The sequence below is a fragment of the Zea mays genome, chromosome 9, assembly GCF_902167145.1.
Source record: "Zea mays cultivar B73 chromosome 9, Zm-B73-REFERENCE-NAM-5.0, whole genome shotgun sequence".
NCBI classification, from domain to species: Eukaryota; Viridiplantae; Streptophyta; class Magnoliopsida; order Poales; family Poaceae; genus Zea; species Zea mays.
This window is the reverse complement of record NC_050104.1, coordinates 26391165-26407514: the sequence shown is the minus strand read 5'-3', so window position 1 is coordinate 26407514 and position 16350 is coordinate 26391165. Positions and strand designations below refer to the sequence as shown.

At 44.5% G+C, this 16350-nt stretch overlaps 3 protein-coding genes across 4 annotated transcripts; 2 read left to right on the top strand and 1 right to left on the bottom strand.

Moving 5' to 3' along the window:
• The first annotated feature begins 1214 nt into the window (after positions 1-1214).
• LOC103638144 (SPX domain-containing membrane protein OsI_21475) lies at positions 1215-7809 on the top strand. Of its 2 annotated transcripts, none has more exons than XM_008661125.4 (11): positions 1215-1497; positions 2835-2907; positions 3571-3691; positions 4117-4428; positions 4567-4671; positions 4801-5258; positions 5646-5947; positions 6085-6266; positions 6690-6880; positions 7016-7149; positions 7237-7809. In XM_008661125.4, exons 2-11 carry the CDS (start codon positions 2855-2857, stop codon positions 7473-7475), a joined length of 2097 nt encoding a protein of 698 aa, XP_008659347.1. In that variant the 5' UTR covers positions 1215-1497; positions 2835-2854; the 3' UTR covers positions 7476-7809. The 2 variants fall into 2 exon arrangements, with proteins under 2 accessions (XP_008659347.1, XP_008659346.1); XM_008661124.4 differs by lacking the exon at positions 1215-1497 and adding an exon at positions 1618-2726.
• A 2873-nt stretch (positions 7810-10682) lies between these two features.
• Positions 10683-13313, top strand: LOC100278704 (uncharacterized). The gene is made up of 2 exons (NM_001151894.2): positions 10683-11039; positions 11120-13313. Exons 1-2 carry the CDS (start codon positions 10797-10799, stop codon positions 12971-12973), a joined length of 2097 nt encoding a protein of 698 aa, NP_001145366.2. The 5' UTR covers positions 10683-10796; the 3' UTR covers positions 12974-13313.
• Positions 13314-15315: 2002 nt separating this feature from the next.
• LOC100276160 (uncharacterized) lies at positions 15316-16135 on the bottom strand. The gene is made up of 2 exons (NM_001150013.2): positions 16083-16135; positions 15316-15889 (listed from the first exon to the last, which is right to left on the bottom strand). Exon 2 carries the CDS (start codon positions 15816-15818, stop codon positions 15468-15470), a length of 351 nt encoding a protein of 116 aa, NP_001143485.2. The 5' UTR covers positions 15819-15889; positions 16083-16135; the 3' UTR covers positions 15316-15467.
• Positions 16136-16350: the final 215 nt, after the last annotated feature.

Here is a 16350-nt window from a genome sequence, read left to right as displayed (position 1 = left end):
GTAAACTTTTCTGGTCACTGACTAGCTAGGCGAGGTCGTGAAACAAGGCAGTAGCCGTCCCGTCCCGTCCAGGTCTCGATCGCCACATGACATGACACTCGGAGAGCGAGGCAGCCAAGTCGACGCCAGCCAGCCACATGTGGCCACGTACGGCGCCCCGATCCGATCCCATCTCGCCGAACGCTGCGGGTCCGGGCCGGCACGGCGAGCAACACGGACCGAGGCTGCGGCGCAGGAGCAGCAGCAGCACACGTCGTCGGCGGGGAGCAGCAAACGTATGGCACGCTGCCTTGCTTCTCTTTGACGCCGCCCGGCCGCCAATCGTTTGTTGCATCGTGCGCGCCGGCATCGCGACCGAACCCGAAAGCTCCATCATCCAATCCACCCATGCATGCCTTTTTGCTCATGCTCATCCGGTTCCTGTCGCGAGCCGAGATCGAGTGCAACAGCGCTGTGATGCGACGCGACGCGACACGACGGAGGTGGCACTGCCGCGCCCGCGCACCGCAACTTAATCTATGCGCGCGCGTGGTTAAATTAGTTAATTAGAGGCAGACCGGGTCGGTCCGCCTGTTCGTGTCTCACGAGTCACGCCTGCATCTGACCGATCGACCGTCTACGTTCTCCTGTTTTCCATGCCCACTCACCACTACTCATGGCTCGCGTCGTCGATCGCCGTTTGCGTGTCGCTGTCCCGCGTCCGTGCCGGCGTGCCGCTTCGTTCCACTTCCTTCCAAGTCGGCACCTGCGTCTCGCCGCTCGCCGACGACGAACTGCCGCTGCCACCGTCGAGTCGGCAGCGGCGGCCAGGCCAGGCCTGCCTCGCCGCGCTGCTCGAGCCTCGAGGCTCCGCCAGCTCCTGCTCGTTTACCCATCCTCCATGTCGGCACCTGCATGCGACGACAAAGCACGGGGCGGCGCCACCAGCCACGTGTACGGTACGGGGTACGAGGGCCGTCCACAACACTACACCAGGCTTTGTCTGTGCTTGGTTAAAACGTTTTGGCAGCACCGCAGCAGTAGAGGCTGTTCGTGTCATATTAAAGCCGTCGGTTTAGACTGCTACGGCTGTAACAAAAATTACAAAAAAAACGGCCAATTCGCGGTGCGAACGCACGCACGCGCGCGCACCGCCAGCGACCCGTGCCGCCACTCGCCGAGTCGCCGGGCGCCGGCCGGGGGCTCACGGCTACCGGCTCTGCAGCCACCCCGCGTCCACGGTCCACCTCTGTCTCTCTCTCGTTCAGCGCTCCAGCTCGCTCGCCTGGCTATTCGGCTATAAATACTCGCATCCCGTGGCTCTCGCGCCCCCTCCACCCCTCCCCTTCCCCTGCCACTCTCCGCCTCTGGCCTAGCGCCCCCGCCCGCTCGATCCGCCTAGTAGGTAACGGCGAGGCTCACCGCGTCCGCACTCGCCCGTGAATCCGTGATTTCTCCCACCTTCCTTTCAGCGCCGCTCTCCCACCTTCCTTTCAGCGCCGCCCGCCGTCCTTTTCGGTACGTCGTTGCGCTCATTCAGTATTTCAGTCTGGGGCGGGTGGGTTGCGCATGGTTCCGGTGGGCATCGGTGGATGGACAACGACCTTCGCTGAGGAGGGAGTGTTGATGTTCAGGGGGCAGCGTATCGGATGGGTTCGCCCCGCCCCGCCCCGGAGAGATTCATTCAGTGCCTTCGGGATGATCTCTGCGCTTTGGGTCGTCTGATACCATGGGTTTCCCGGCGAAGTGGCGGTGTTGGGCCAACAACAGCAAGCGAAGCCTGGTCCCGTGTTACAGTTAGATGTTTTTTGATTCGTTGGGTCTGGGGTTACAGTTGTACGGAGATCCCATCCCCTACCGCGACGCGAGGACACGGCTCCAGAATCCAGTCCTTCAGTCTGAGCGAGATCCAGACCTGATGAAACCCGCTGTGCAAGTCCTTTCGCCTCTATCCTTGGCCTCACCTTAGGGCCTAGGTTTGTTTGTTTTGGTAGGATGTTGTTTACTGTTACGAGAGGTCCCCGACTGTCGCTCCGGTTTTCCATTGAATTTTAAGGTAGGGCATGTCTCAGGATGGGGGGTCTGTGCGATTATGTGGGAGCTGTAGCTTGGACCCAATTTAGATCTGTCCTCAACTTCAACTTCAACCCTCAAGGTTGTAGACACTTACAGCCTTCACTGTACCCGAAATGCTTTGGGTGGTTTACAGATTATAGATTTTAATATAGCTGCACGGGACCTTTATGCCCACTCTTCTACTGTCAGCTGCATGTGCATCACAAGTTGATGCGAAGAACAGTATTAAATGGGCAATCCACCGCATGATTGGTTGGCAAGTTGTCATTGGGTAACACAAAATGAACTTTGGCGACCTGTCGTCGTCTTTTGCCCCGAGAGATTGTGACACGAAAAATCAAGTTGCGGGTACCAAAGTTTATTTGTGGTTCTCTGGAGCTGCTTCTCTCTTCAAAAGGACTAGTAGATAATAAGTCTGTGGCTGTGCCTTGCCTTGTCGTGGCCAGTAATGGTCTCTGAGTGCTCTATTGCTAGAGACATATACGGTGCTTTAGGTTCTTCGCACGTGGAGTAGCGTGCACAGATTAGATCATCTCAAGATGGATTGTACTCGTGTTGTCGTGTGATTATTTGTAGCTTATGTTGCTTTGTCCCATGTAAAGCGGTACTGAGTTTTACAGCTGACTTTACGCTAAACTGAAAACATATGTCCAGAGAGAGAACCTTGCTCGGTGACATTTTTATTTCTTTTTATGGCACTCACATCACAGCAACTATCATTGATGTGTCTTTTTCTCTGTCCGTTTCCGATGCTGACACAATGCTACTTTCATTGGCAGATCAGTATTTAAAAATCAAGATGGTTAACTTCGGGAAGAAATTGATGGCAGATCAAATTCCAGAATGGAAAGGGTACTGTTCACATCTGTATAAGATTCTGCTTATACTTTACAGTGAACCAATCTATATTACTATAAAGTTATGGGTTCTCTGAATAGCATCAACTTCCAATTCATTCAGTGGCTTACCTGTTCTTTTTTTTAAAAAAAAAAATCTTACGTGCATTTACTGAACAAATTGATAACCTGGTAATGAGCATTGACATTGGTCAACCTTGATTGCCTTGTAATGTCATTTGTGGCCATGCTGTTTGTAGTTTTGACACGTCGTGCTTTGTTAATCTCTGTTTAGTAGTATTTGTTTAGTATTACTCAGACCCTGTTTGAATGCACTAGAGCAAATAGTTAGCTGCTAAAATTAACTGAAGACATCCAAATAACCCAACTAATAGTTTAGCTATTAGCTATTTTTAGTTGGAGACATTCAAACACCTCAGCTAATAGTCCAACTAACTATTAGCTACACCATGAACTAACCATTAGTTATTAGCTGGTTCAATCTAACTAATAGTTAGCCAACTATTTATTAGTTAGCTAATTCCACTAGCAACTTTTTAGTCAACTAACTATTAGCTCTAGCCTCTAGTGCATTTAGATGGGCCTTCAATGTAAAAGTTTTCATGCTAGCATCGTTAGTTACAAAGCTTGACTGTTGTCTCCATGTCAATGTTTTCAGATATTATATCAATTACAAGTTGATGAAGAAGAAAGTTAAACAGTATGGCCAGCAGCTCCAGCAGGGGGAAAAAGATCGTCGTCGGGTTCTGAAGGATTTCTCGAAGATGCTTGATGATCAGGTAATGCTATTAAATAGAAATATGTGCAGAGTCATCAGTTCAAACTCCCTGACCTGCTTTAACTTGCAGACTTTAGCTTCTCTCTGGATATTTAACTTGATGATTGTAGCATCAACATGGTGATCATGCATTATCCATATCTGACCTCTGTATGCACTTGCATGGTTAGCAAGACGGTTGCGATTTATGTAAATAACTCGTTCACAAATATAATGCTACATGAATACTATGAGAAGAGTTGACAATTTCTTAAGAAACTTACTTTGTGTACTTTTTGTTTGAAGTTGAAGCTTTGGTACATAATTCATGTACACTAATTTGTAGTTCAGCTGGCATCATTCTTGGATTGAAATTGGTGTGAGTAGTTATATTCAATCGTTCCTACTGGGGTCCATGTATTAATCTCTTATTCTCTGTTTACTCAGATAGAGAAGATCGTCCTGTTTCTGTTGGAACAACAAGGACTATTGGCAAGCAGGATTGAGAAGTTAGGAAAGCAAAGGGCAATACTACAAGAGCAGCCAGATATATCTGGCATTGCTGAGTTACGAGAAGCTTATAGGGAAGTTGGTATCAATCTCATCAAACTTCTCAAGTTCGTTGACCTTAATGCAACTGGCATTCGGAAAATCTTGAAGAAGTTTGATAAGCGTTTTGGCTATAGATTTACTGATTACTATGTGACAAGTAGATCGAATCACCCTTACTCTCAGCTGCAACAGGTCTTTAAGCATGTGGTAATGCACTAACTCCAGATTTAGTATCATTCATTCAAATGTATTGCAAGTTTACTTGTACTTGATATGTTCTCTTGCTATGGCCTTGCCTTTACAATCCACACTCGTCAGTATACCTTAACTGTTCTATGCAACCAGGGTGTAGGAGCTGTTGTAGGAGCTTTGTCACGTAACCTTGCTGAACTCCAAGAACGTCAAGGAAGCTACTTATCTATTTATGATCAGCCATCTTCTGCTCTTAAGGTTTATTTGCCTTGTAAACTACTGATGTGATATCATTTTAAGAATATTTTCCTGCTCATTCAATAGTCTGTGCCTCGGTGGTATACTTGAAACTTGCAGCTGACCGTTTTTGGTTTTGATCCCCTGCAGGACCCCATCATTGATATGATAAATTCTTCAGTTGATAAGTTGACAAGGTCAACTAATTTTCTTCGCTTTTTGGGGCAACATGCCATGATTGTGGATGAGGAGTCTCCTAGCACTGCAGGAGAGGAAGAAATAGAAGATCAGAAATACCATTTCATGTCCCTTATGCTGAACCTGGTGAACACATTCCTTTACATGGTCAACACGTACATCATTGTGCCAACTGCAGATGACTATTCAGTGAGCCTTGGGGCAGCTTCTACTGTTTGTGGTGTGGTCATTGGTTCAATGGCTGTTGCGCAAATATTTTCCTCTATTTACTTCAGTGCATGGTCCAACAAGTCATATTTCAAACCGCTTGTTTTCAGTAGCATTGTTTTGTTCTTGGGGAATATATGCTATGCTATGGCATATGATATGAAGTCTCTAACGGTCCTTATTATCGGCCGTTTACTCTGTGGGTAAGTATCCCGGCACAGATTCACAATTGAGAACTTGAACTATACAGACTAGTGGGTTTCTTATTATTTGGGTATATCCTTTCTTGCATAAGGGCTTTGGTTTAATGCTTAATTGTAAATTGTAGTGGAAGATGGAACAGAAGGAAAATGGTTTCTTCTCCCTTCAGTAGCCAGTGTCCATTTTCAGAATTGAGTTCTTAAGTAGCAAGTGTACTCTTTCATACTAGTGCTGATTATTAGGAAACAATTGCAAAGATCTCAAGTAATGTGATTTCTTATGAGCTTTTTTAATGACAAAAAGAATCTTGCACTAAATTCATTTGTGTTTACATCTTTTTGGAAATGCTCATGTTTTCATGTTCTAATGTGCTCAATATTTTGATACAGGATGGGTTCTGCAAGAGCTGTCAATCGCCGATATATTAGTGATTGTGTCCCTGCAAGGATACGCATGCAAGCTTCGGCTGGATTTGTTAGCGCAAGTGCACTTGGCATGGCCTGTGGGCCAGCGCTAGCTGGTTTACTTCAGTGGAAATTCAAGGTCTACATGGTTACATTCAATCAATCGACTCTACCGGGTTGGGTGATGGCAGTTGCATGGCTATTGTATTTGATTTGGCTATGGTTCTCATTCAAAGAACCGAACCGTGCTACCGAGGTGAATGAAGCCCCACAAAATCCTGCTTCTGGTAAGTCCAAAATTGTCTTTTGTTACTCTTTTGTTGTTCACTTTTAATTAGAATTTTCTGATCTACTAATTCGGGAAGGTGACTGATGACATGATTCATTCTCTTGTGATTTAATTGTATGTTTATCTTGATTACAGGACAAACTGTTGATATTGGACGACTAGAGAATGGAATTGCACAGCCTCTGCTCAAGGATTCCGTGGATAAACAAAATGAAGATGAAGACGAAGTTGATGATATTGAAGAAACTGCAGATGATTCTCGCAAACCTGCAACATCAATTGGCTCAGCATACCGATTGCTTACCCCGTCAGTGAAGGTATAAGGGTGTTTTTACACCAAATAACCGCTTCTCTTGAATAGCTACTACACTTATTTTCCTGAGTGTTTATTTGAATCCCGGTAAATTGCTGAGGGATTGGAAATGAGCTAGACACGTTTCGGTTTCACTTGTTCTTGCACTTTAGACGGCCTATATAGCTTTGTTTTCTACAGGTTCCCTGCACAGATTTGCCTTACATTAGGTGATGGCAAGGGGTTGGGAACTCTAATTTGTTTCAGAAAGAAAATAATCAACTAGAAAATTGATATATTTGAGGATCAAAGAAAAACTGTTTGTCTTCTCCATGCCCATGTGAGGGTGTTTGAATTTCGACCACCTCATCCAAGCAAAGCGCGATGTTATGCTGTTGTAATCTTCTGCAGCTGGACATCTTGGCTCAGTTGTACTTTGCTCGTGCAGGTCCAGTTGTTGATATACTTCATGCTCAAATACGCAATGGAGATTTTGCTTTCGGAGTCGAGTGTTATCACCAATCACTATTTCAGTTGGAATACAAGCGCAGTGGCAATATTTCTAGCAATCCTAGGGTTGACAGTCCTTCCTGTAAACGCTGTTGTTGGAACATACATCAGCAATATGTTTGAGGACAGGTTTGTGGATTTTTCATGCCTCTTATGACCTTTTTTTTCCTTTTCGTTTTATTGGGTGTATTACCATTGGTCAGTGACCAAAGGACAATTCGCTCACTACCGTTATGTTAACAAACCTGTCGATGTTTTTGCCAGGCAACTCCTCATGGTGTCTCAAATTACGTTGCTAGTAGGCATTATCTTCAGCTTCAAAGTCACGAGCACATACTATGTCGTCCAGTATGTTGTCTCAGCACTGGTCACATTTGTTTCTGCCGAAGTTCTTGAAGGTAAACAGAAATCCATTTCTTTCTCTAAGTACGCTTCTCCTTGGCATTGCATTGGACCAAATCTCTGATCTCATTGGCAAAACGCAGGCGTCAACCTTTCCCTCCTATCGAGCGTGATGTCGTCCCGCCTCTCCCGTGGCACGTACAACGGTGGTCTCCTCTCGACGGAGGCTGGGACCCTGGCCAGGGTGGTCGCCGACTGCACCATCACCGCGGCGGGGTACCTGGGCGTGGGGAAGCTCCTCAACGTCACCCTGCTACCGTCGCTGGTGATATGTGTTGCGTCCATCGCCTGCACCTTCCTGACGTACAACTCGCTTTTCTGATGGAGCTTCGCGACGTATTTGTGTCGTCATGATTCGTTCCAAATCAAGGCAGCTGGGAGACCGCCGTTGCCATTGCCCGAAGGGGCTGTTGTGTTATTATATTATATATGTGCGTCGATTTGATTGCTGTAAATTGACAAAATGATGGCAGCCACTGGCCTTGCCCTGCAAAATTTTGATCGCTTATGTCCGTGACGTTGTCAATGCTATGTTGTGTTGACGTGTTGGTCCAAACTGTAATTATGCTACTCTCGACTGATCTGATCTCCGCTGCGATGCGGTTTTGAGAGTGGAGTCGTACGAGAGTGGATCGGCGTTTTTGTCCATTGGGCTTGATTGGATTTATGAGATAAATAGTTTGTCGGCTAATTTTAGTACCTTTTCGATTATTAGCTGAAGGGCTACTAAATTGTTTGTTCATTAGTCATTTGAGATTACTGATAGGTGCTAACAGATCATAAAACAAAAGGAAAGATGATTCCTACCCATGTTGGTTTCTTCTTTGGCTAATAATTGTTTGCTGATAAACAAACTAAATACTATGTTTTAGATATCTATTAGACAAGACTCCAAACATACCTTAACTAATTATATGCTAGCTAATCTATACTTCTATACTTAATCTATTAAGAAGCTAATGTGGGTAACTGGTGATACCATAGTTTCAGTCTCCGTGCTACCACACCATGCAAAATATAGTACAAAACAAGCGCTCGAACCCACACCCCTTGCTCCAAACATTTGAGGTAACCATCAAATCACACATATCTTAGTGTTTATAAATAAACAATAATTATATTTAATAAATATTTCAATATCTATTTATCTATACTAGTCTATTAAGAACATAATGTGGCCACCTGGTGCTATAACAACTTCATCCTCCACGCTGACACTCTAGACCCGTCCCACGCGCTCCGACTGGTTCTCTCGTCCCTCTCTGAGCTACTCCCCTGACACGCTAACACTCTAGACCCGTACCACGCTCTGACGCCTCTCTCTCACCTACTGAGTTGTGGATCCAGCGCCCACACAACCAGCTATTGTGCATGTTCAGCATCTGACCCCACCCACGTAGCTACCACACCGCACAAAAAAGTGCAGAGCGAGCACTCGAACCCACACCTCAGCTCTAGAAATTTTTGAGGCTAACTAACTAGACCACACATAATTTAGTGTTTAAAAATAAACAATAATTATATTTTAATAAATATTTTAATACCGTAGCAAATCATGAACAACTGGCTGGTTATTTATCCATAAATTGTTAGCCACTGTCAAACAACACGGCCTTAGATTTTGTCTCTTATGTAAATTGTTTTGTATTTTAGGCCTTTTCCCCCTCTCTTTATACAAAGGCGTGCGTCCTGCTTGTTCGAGAAAACATAAAGAAATTGAGGTGTTATTCCAGTAGTCATGGAAAAGTTGAATAATTTAGAAGACCGATATAATAATTAGCACTAGCTAGTGGGGCTCCACTTTATTTATTTGGTTTGCTATTTAAATTTCAATAATTTAGACAGCGGTCCCTAGATGTCCTATTAAATTACAATAATTTAAACAATGAACCCCCGTGGACAAGTTCGTATTGAGGTAGCATTCAATATTTCAAACAATAATTTCCATAGACAAGTTGGTATTGGAGTAACATGGTCGTATTCGAGTAACGTGGTGAGTGACTCAACACGTGTGAGTTTGGTTAACAGAATATCCTTATTGCCATACGATATGCACCCTTACTACCGCTAATAATAACTAATTTTCTCAGAGTGTTTCTGATAAATAGTGCAATTTTCATTGTCCCACGACTGAAACCACTCACGAATAATTTTCCTCAAACATAAAAATAATGTAGAAGAACTTGGTTTGAAAACAAATAAATGGAGAGACATATCCAGCGATAGACATTATATCAATTAATTAGACGTTCGGTCGAAATAATGATGATTTAACACAAGACGACGATCGATGAAGTCGGTCAATTGAAGCAGTTCAAATTTGATACAGGAGGAGGCTGAACAATCATGTTGTTGACACTCTCAAAACATGATTATCAGTTCCTCACCTAAGTAGGTCAACGCCTGGACGACAATCGTTTCGTAGGTTTGGTCTCCTAGAACTTATGCGTGCAATGAAAATGAAACGAACAGTGGGTTAAAGCGAATTGAGAGCATATGACATGAAACTCGAGCTATCACAACAGGCCAAATGGCGGGAGAGCCGAGAGATCACCGGAGATTAGAAAAGCCATCAAACATGCTGAAACACCTGAACAGCTGAACTTAAGTTAGCCTTTTGAAACTGATGGCTCTAACTCCCTAGTAGCGTCGCCTCGTCTCGCCTTGGCGATGTCAACACACACACGTAGCACGCTTTGACTTTTTTCAACAAATCAAGATAGACAAATAGAGCCAACCATATAAACTATATGATTATTCCATCAACTACCCACACGATGTTAGAGATAAGACGTCACTTATTTAATATATGTTTTAGAATTACTAAATATTTAAATGGACCAAACCTATAACAAATAATAACAATCCCTACCAAAATCTAAATCATGTATTAACAATCGCAAATCCACAGTTTTTTGATATACCATAGTTTCAATGGAGATCGTTAAGTTGAACATATATCTAGATTCTAGAACAAGCGTTACACTTGTTTATAATTCTTCATAATTGAACAATAGACTATACCTTAAATTAATAGTTCTGCGTGAAGTGAGTTTCACAAAAAAAAATTATTGGCGCTAGTTTACTAGAAATATTTACTCGAGTTAAAACATGTAAGTCACACTTCGAGGCCTTTTATAAGTATCTAGATATTATCCAAATCTCACACTCCGTGGCCAATAGCCAAACTCATATATGTATGTTCGTTTTATGATGGTCTATAGGACCACATCCTTGTTAGATAAGCCACTCAAATCATATTAAAATGAGTGACTCTGTAAGTAATTGAGGTTTGTTCACGTGGTTTATACCACCCTGTACGGGTAAAGTAGGTTTATTCAGTTTAATGCTAACCAATATAAATTGAACAGAATTAAGTCAGTTTAAATCTATAGTAAATCAAAATTTAGCTTAATATATTTTAATCCCCTACCATTCACGTGGAATGGAAATAACCAACCAAAACCAAGCCTTACGAGCACGATTAAATATTAGCATCAAATGGAGCGACATCAATCCGGTTCGGGCCCCGGGGCCCATGAGGAGTCGCTAGGGGCTTCAACTTCATCGCTGCCCAGAAGTCGCACGCAGCACGGCCTCCGATCGATTTCCTCTTGTCCGCGTGTCCCAGCGAATCGCCGTCATGCCGCGCCCGATGGCCTCCTCCTCCGCCAGGGGCCGGGCGAAGGATTCCGACCCCTCATCATCCTCGGCAGCGGCGGATTCCTCCATGGCATCCCTAATCGAGCGCGCCACCTCCACCACGGCGCACGCCGTCGACCCGGTGCTCCTCCGCGCCATCAAATCTTCGGCCCGTGCCTCCGATGCCGCCATCCGGGACGCGTTCCGCCTCATCCTCTCCCTCATGTCCAAGCCCCACTCCCACGTGCGTAAGCCTCTTCCCCTGCTCCAATCCCCCAATTTCATCGAACCCTAACGCTCTGATCCCCTCCCTTCTCGCTGCAGGTGCGGCTCCTCGCCTTCAGCATCGCCGACGAGCTCTTCATGCGCTCCAAGCTCTTCCGCTCCCTCCTTGCTGACTCGCTCGACGGCTTCCTCCCGCTCGCCGTCGGGTTCCGCCGAGCAAACCCCCTCCCGCCGCCGACCACGTCCGCTGCCTTACTCCGGAAGGCCGCCGTCCAGGCGCTCGAGCGCTGGCACCATCTCTTTGGTGCGCACTACCGCCAGCTCCGCCTGGCCGTCGAGTACCTCAAGGAGTCCGCGCGCGTCCAGTTCTCTGGTCTGCGGGCCACCGTTGATGCTCGTGCAGCTCGTGAGGCTCGCATGCAGGAGATCTATGCTGGCAAGGTTGAGCAGTTGCGTGAAAACCTTGCGTCAATCAAGGCGGAGATTCGGTCCACGATTGATGAGATTCGCAATGGATTGGAGATCATCCGTGCTGAACATAAGAAATTTGAGGGTTATTATGTGGATGACGAGGAGGAGATTGCATCCTTGTCAATGCGGAGCATTAGAACAGCATCATTGATGGCTGGGGAGTGGGTGCCTGAGACTCAGGAGAATGAGGCAGTTTTTGATGCACTGAGGGAAGCACACCGGTTGCTTGTGTCAAAGCATTTGGTCACAGTACAGGAGTGGATAACTGTGCTTGTGAGGGTCAACCTTCCAGACAACCGTTTCCGAGATTCTGCATTGAAGGATTTCATTGATGTTAAGAATGAGATAAGGGCTGTGAGAGATCATTGCAGTGAGCTTGGTCTTGACCTTGATAATTTTCATAGGCGGAAGGGTGACCAGGAGGAAGAGGACAATGAGTTCTGGGTGGAGGGAAACATAGAGGCACCAAATCGTGCCAGAGTCCAGAGCAGTTTAGATGTTGCGAGCACTAGCAAGGACACTGAGAAGGGAAAGTGGGTGGTTGGTGGAGTGTGTCACATTGGCAAGGCACCAGTTGCAGCTAATGGAACGAGAAATCTTGATCCAGAAAAATCAAAACTCCTCGCTGAAGCCCCTGTGCTGCCATGGAGCTCTGTCTTGGATCGCTGGGGCTCAAGTGGGGATGTACACGTAAACCAGAGGGGACTTGAGGTCGAGAGTCATTGGGGAAGAGTGGATAATGATGCCACTATACCTGCAGCAAAGATTGCAGAGTTGAATGTTCATTGCTCAATTTATAGAGAAGCCCCAGTTGAGATCCTACCATGCCACGCCCCTCTAAAAAAAGGAGGACTTTGCCAGAGAAGGGATCTTAGGGTATGTCCTTTCCATGGACCGATTGTCCCACGTGATGCAGAAGGAAATCCAATTGAGCAGAACAGTGGTAGTTCTGATGCAGAAGTAAATCCTGTTGAGCACTTAGACATTGGAGGACATTCAAATGAGCTTAATGGAATCAGTGATGATGATTATATGGAGGGAACCTCTTCAAGAATGACAGGTGTCAATAATGATTATGGTGACATAGCTGGAACTTGTGATCTAGGTAAGATTACTGCAGAGCAGTTAGCAAGACAATCAGTTAAAAATGTCCGGAAAAGAGAAATGGATCGCAAGGCACAGGAAAGGGCCCAACGTGCAAGAATCCGTCAGCACAATGAAGATGTCCTGCGAAATGCGGCTCTTGCTTCAACTTCCTATTCTGCAGCAGCCTATGAGCAGCCTACAGAAGCACATGGTCGGCGAGGACGCCGAGGTAAGGCAAAGGCACCAACGCTGGCATCGATGCTGAAAAAGAAAGTTACCACCAAAGACAGAATTGCAGAGAGGCTTCTGAACACTCGAGCCACAGATGCCACAGTAAGGGATGTTTCTCATAATGAAGATATGAGCTACAGGGAAGCATTTCCAAATCAGTGGTAGCAGAAGCAGTTGAGTTGTTCTTGTGTAGGCTGGATAAACACGTTAGGAATGGAATCGATGTTGTTTATTGGTTCATACTGTCAGCTAAATAATACATATTCTGTTGCTATCTAAATCAGCACAGAACTGTGAGTATGTTTCCTGATATTCTGTTCTTGTACAGTTAGTAGGATAAGTTCCTTGTACATTTCCTAATGTTCAGTCTTACTATGTGTTTTTGAACTTACACTGCTATTGCTTGCATTTCAAAGTGAACTTGTTTGTAAAACCCGTAAACCGTGCCCTGTTAAGATGTACTCCTTACATACCAAATAATCAAATTGGCAATGGATTGAACAGGAACTCAATGACTCCTCGTTACCAACTTCTAATTCTTCCAGTGGCTTATCTTTTCTTTTCACATTTAAATTATCTTACATGTATTTACTGAACAAATTGATAACAGTCTCAACTGTAAACTTTCCCCTCCTGTTTTGTAGTCCTTTCACAGGCTCCATCTCTTGGGCTATTGCCCGTCCACCACTAGTGTAACTCTCCTGTGATCAATATATCAGATTCCCCCCCCCCCCCCCCCCCCCCCCCCCCCCCCCCCCTGTTTTCAAAAAAAAATGATAAGCTGGTAATCAAGAATTAGGAGTCTCCTATCACTGCAGGAGAGGAAGAAGTAGAAGACCAGAAATACCATTTCATGCCCCTTATGCTGAACCTGGTGAACACATTCCTCCTTTACATGGTAAACACGTACATATTCAAGAATGACAGCACTGGGACTGCGCTACACGCGGTTTCAACGTCAGCCGAACCATGCATGTGTGGCTGTCCTTGCCGATCATCTATACTCATCGCCCGCTCTCGTCCATAGCTCTAGCGCCCCTGACCCTTGCACCAATGAGGCAATGACACTGGTTCGCCGACTAGCCTGGGTTGTCCCCATGATGCCATCGCCCATGGGTGAACCATCACCTGATGGTAACGCCGACTTCCATATGCCTCTTGATCTGCTCGCCCTCACCTAGCTTCCTCTTCGGCAACGTCTCCTCAACGTCGAGCTCCGTTTGCTCTGCGCTCGCTGACTCCAGTTGACGTGCAACAATATAGGAGTACAGGGCTCTGATGAGCACTTGTGAGCTTGTTTTCCATTCCGTGGCTCCAACATCGTCACATTGATTGATCACATGCAAAGCAACCAACCAAACACATTGAATTGCATTTGCACAACCTGTCTCAAGAGAGCCTATTTCATTAGATCCGAGCAAGGCTAGATTATGCGGACAACCAATCAGGCCCTAAGGGGATGGAGAGGCAAAGGACTAGATCCTATAGATAACTTTCCACAAGATAGATTAGCATGTCATCGTCGCAGGATCACTAGAAGGCTTCGCACTGCCCGCGCTATGGTCCACCATGCGCCTAGCGGGGGAGAATGTCGAAACCATGCTCGTGCCTATGCCCACGTCGACGCGGTGCCACAGTAGAGACTTATTTACATTAATCAATAACTCGGCCAAATAAGACTTAAAGGCTACTATCAATAATATCTACCATGGGTATCTAGATCAAGCTTTATGAATAAGAGCCTAGATAAGAGGGCCCATATGTTCGACCATGAGCCTAGAAACTCCAATAAAGATGATAAAGAGACCTACTGCCACGAGGATTTTAGAAGAACTTATAGATACACTCATAAAGATAGAGTTCGACTTGTATACAATTCAAAATCGACTCGAAGAAAAAAGGATTGAATAGTTGTGTCCAATAATGTTTCCTCTAATTATACATGTGTGGTGTTTAATAGGGTAACACATGCTCTAATATGACCATTTTTTTTGCGGTTTTAGTTATTCATTTTACACTGTGAAAGTTATTTATGCTATGAATATGGTTTACATGATACATACCGACGTATCAATTTTCATTTTTTATCTATCAATGGTTAAATTAAAAAAAGTTTGACCAAATAAAATATCATACAAACTTATATTTGAAATAAAAGGTAGTAGTAAGTTTTATTCTATCATGTATTTAATCATTTGAGCTAATCAGCTAATAGAGAGAGAGAGTACGATCAAATTGTATGAAATACATCTTGAGCCCTCTTAAACCTACCTCTTCTATATCACCATATAGCTAACATCCTAACAACACATTTTTCTCCAACAATTCACTTATCCCTAATTATTTAGTATAAACTAGATAGCAACTGATCTTAAATTCGAGCAAGTGATGCTGATTTAGTATATCATTACCTATAAAATGTATGTATAGTGGATTATTTTTCTTTATATTTTTTGGCAGAGGGGATATGATGGTGTGGTTTTGTTGCATAATCCCCAATTATTAATTAAATTTAACAAAATTGAATATGTTTTTTTATTAGAAACGTTTGTGCAATTAGCACCAACATGGTAATCTGTTGAACTAAGATTTGGCCTCGCACACAGTGACTTTTCATGTTAATTTGGGTCTGATCGGACCCATATAATCTAATACGTCTTCATCCACCTCCAAGTCCAACACAATGTCTGGAGCTGCCATGTCCATATTTTCCGATTTGTTCGCTTTTGGCTGTGGAGTTTTGTTTCCGCCGCTGATGCCAGGCGATGACTGCCGTCACAACCACATTGATGAGATGTGTTCTTTTCCCCTGAAAGACGGTCTCAGTGGCAGTCCGTCTGTATCTGGAGCATGGGTACAATGTCACTGCGGCGCCTGAAGCTGTGTTGAACATGGAGCATGGCGGCCACGATGAAGTGTCGACGACGGTTCCATGCCTCGCGTTCGCGTCGAAGCATGGGTACATGATCTTCTCTTTCACGCATATGAGCATGCTCCACAACGCCGCCATGAATCATATCAGCGTTGTACAGAAAATTGGAGACTTTCACAAATAATTCCTCACGAAAACAGTAACTTCAACTGTGTAGTCATTAGCACAAAGAAATAACCAACAATAAGTAAGGACATATATATTTTGTAATTCTCATGCCTATGTACATAGTCTAATCGCAACACTCAATTTCAGTTTACTCTAAAATCTCAGAACTAGCATAATTTTGTTTTGGGGTAAAGAAAATAAAAGCTCAATATTCATTAGGTGAAAAAATATTACTGGTTAGAGGACAGCCGTTGGAAGGAGTACATAACACACAAGTAAAGACATTTGAAAGTACACAGAAGCCAAAAGTTGAGTTAAATAAACAAAGTATTAGGTATGGTCATGAGGAAAGCATGATAAACACACAAACTACGTGAATGTTGTGGTACACTATCATGATAAAGAGAACTAGAAGAACATCTTACTTTCACAAAGGAAGAGCAACAAAGCGATGAATAATTAAATTTGTTCCTGAGACTAACGGGTGAGATTCATGCTATCA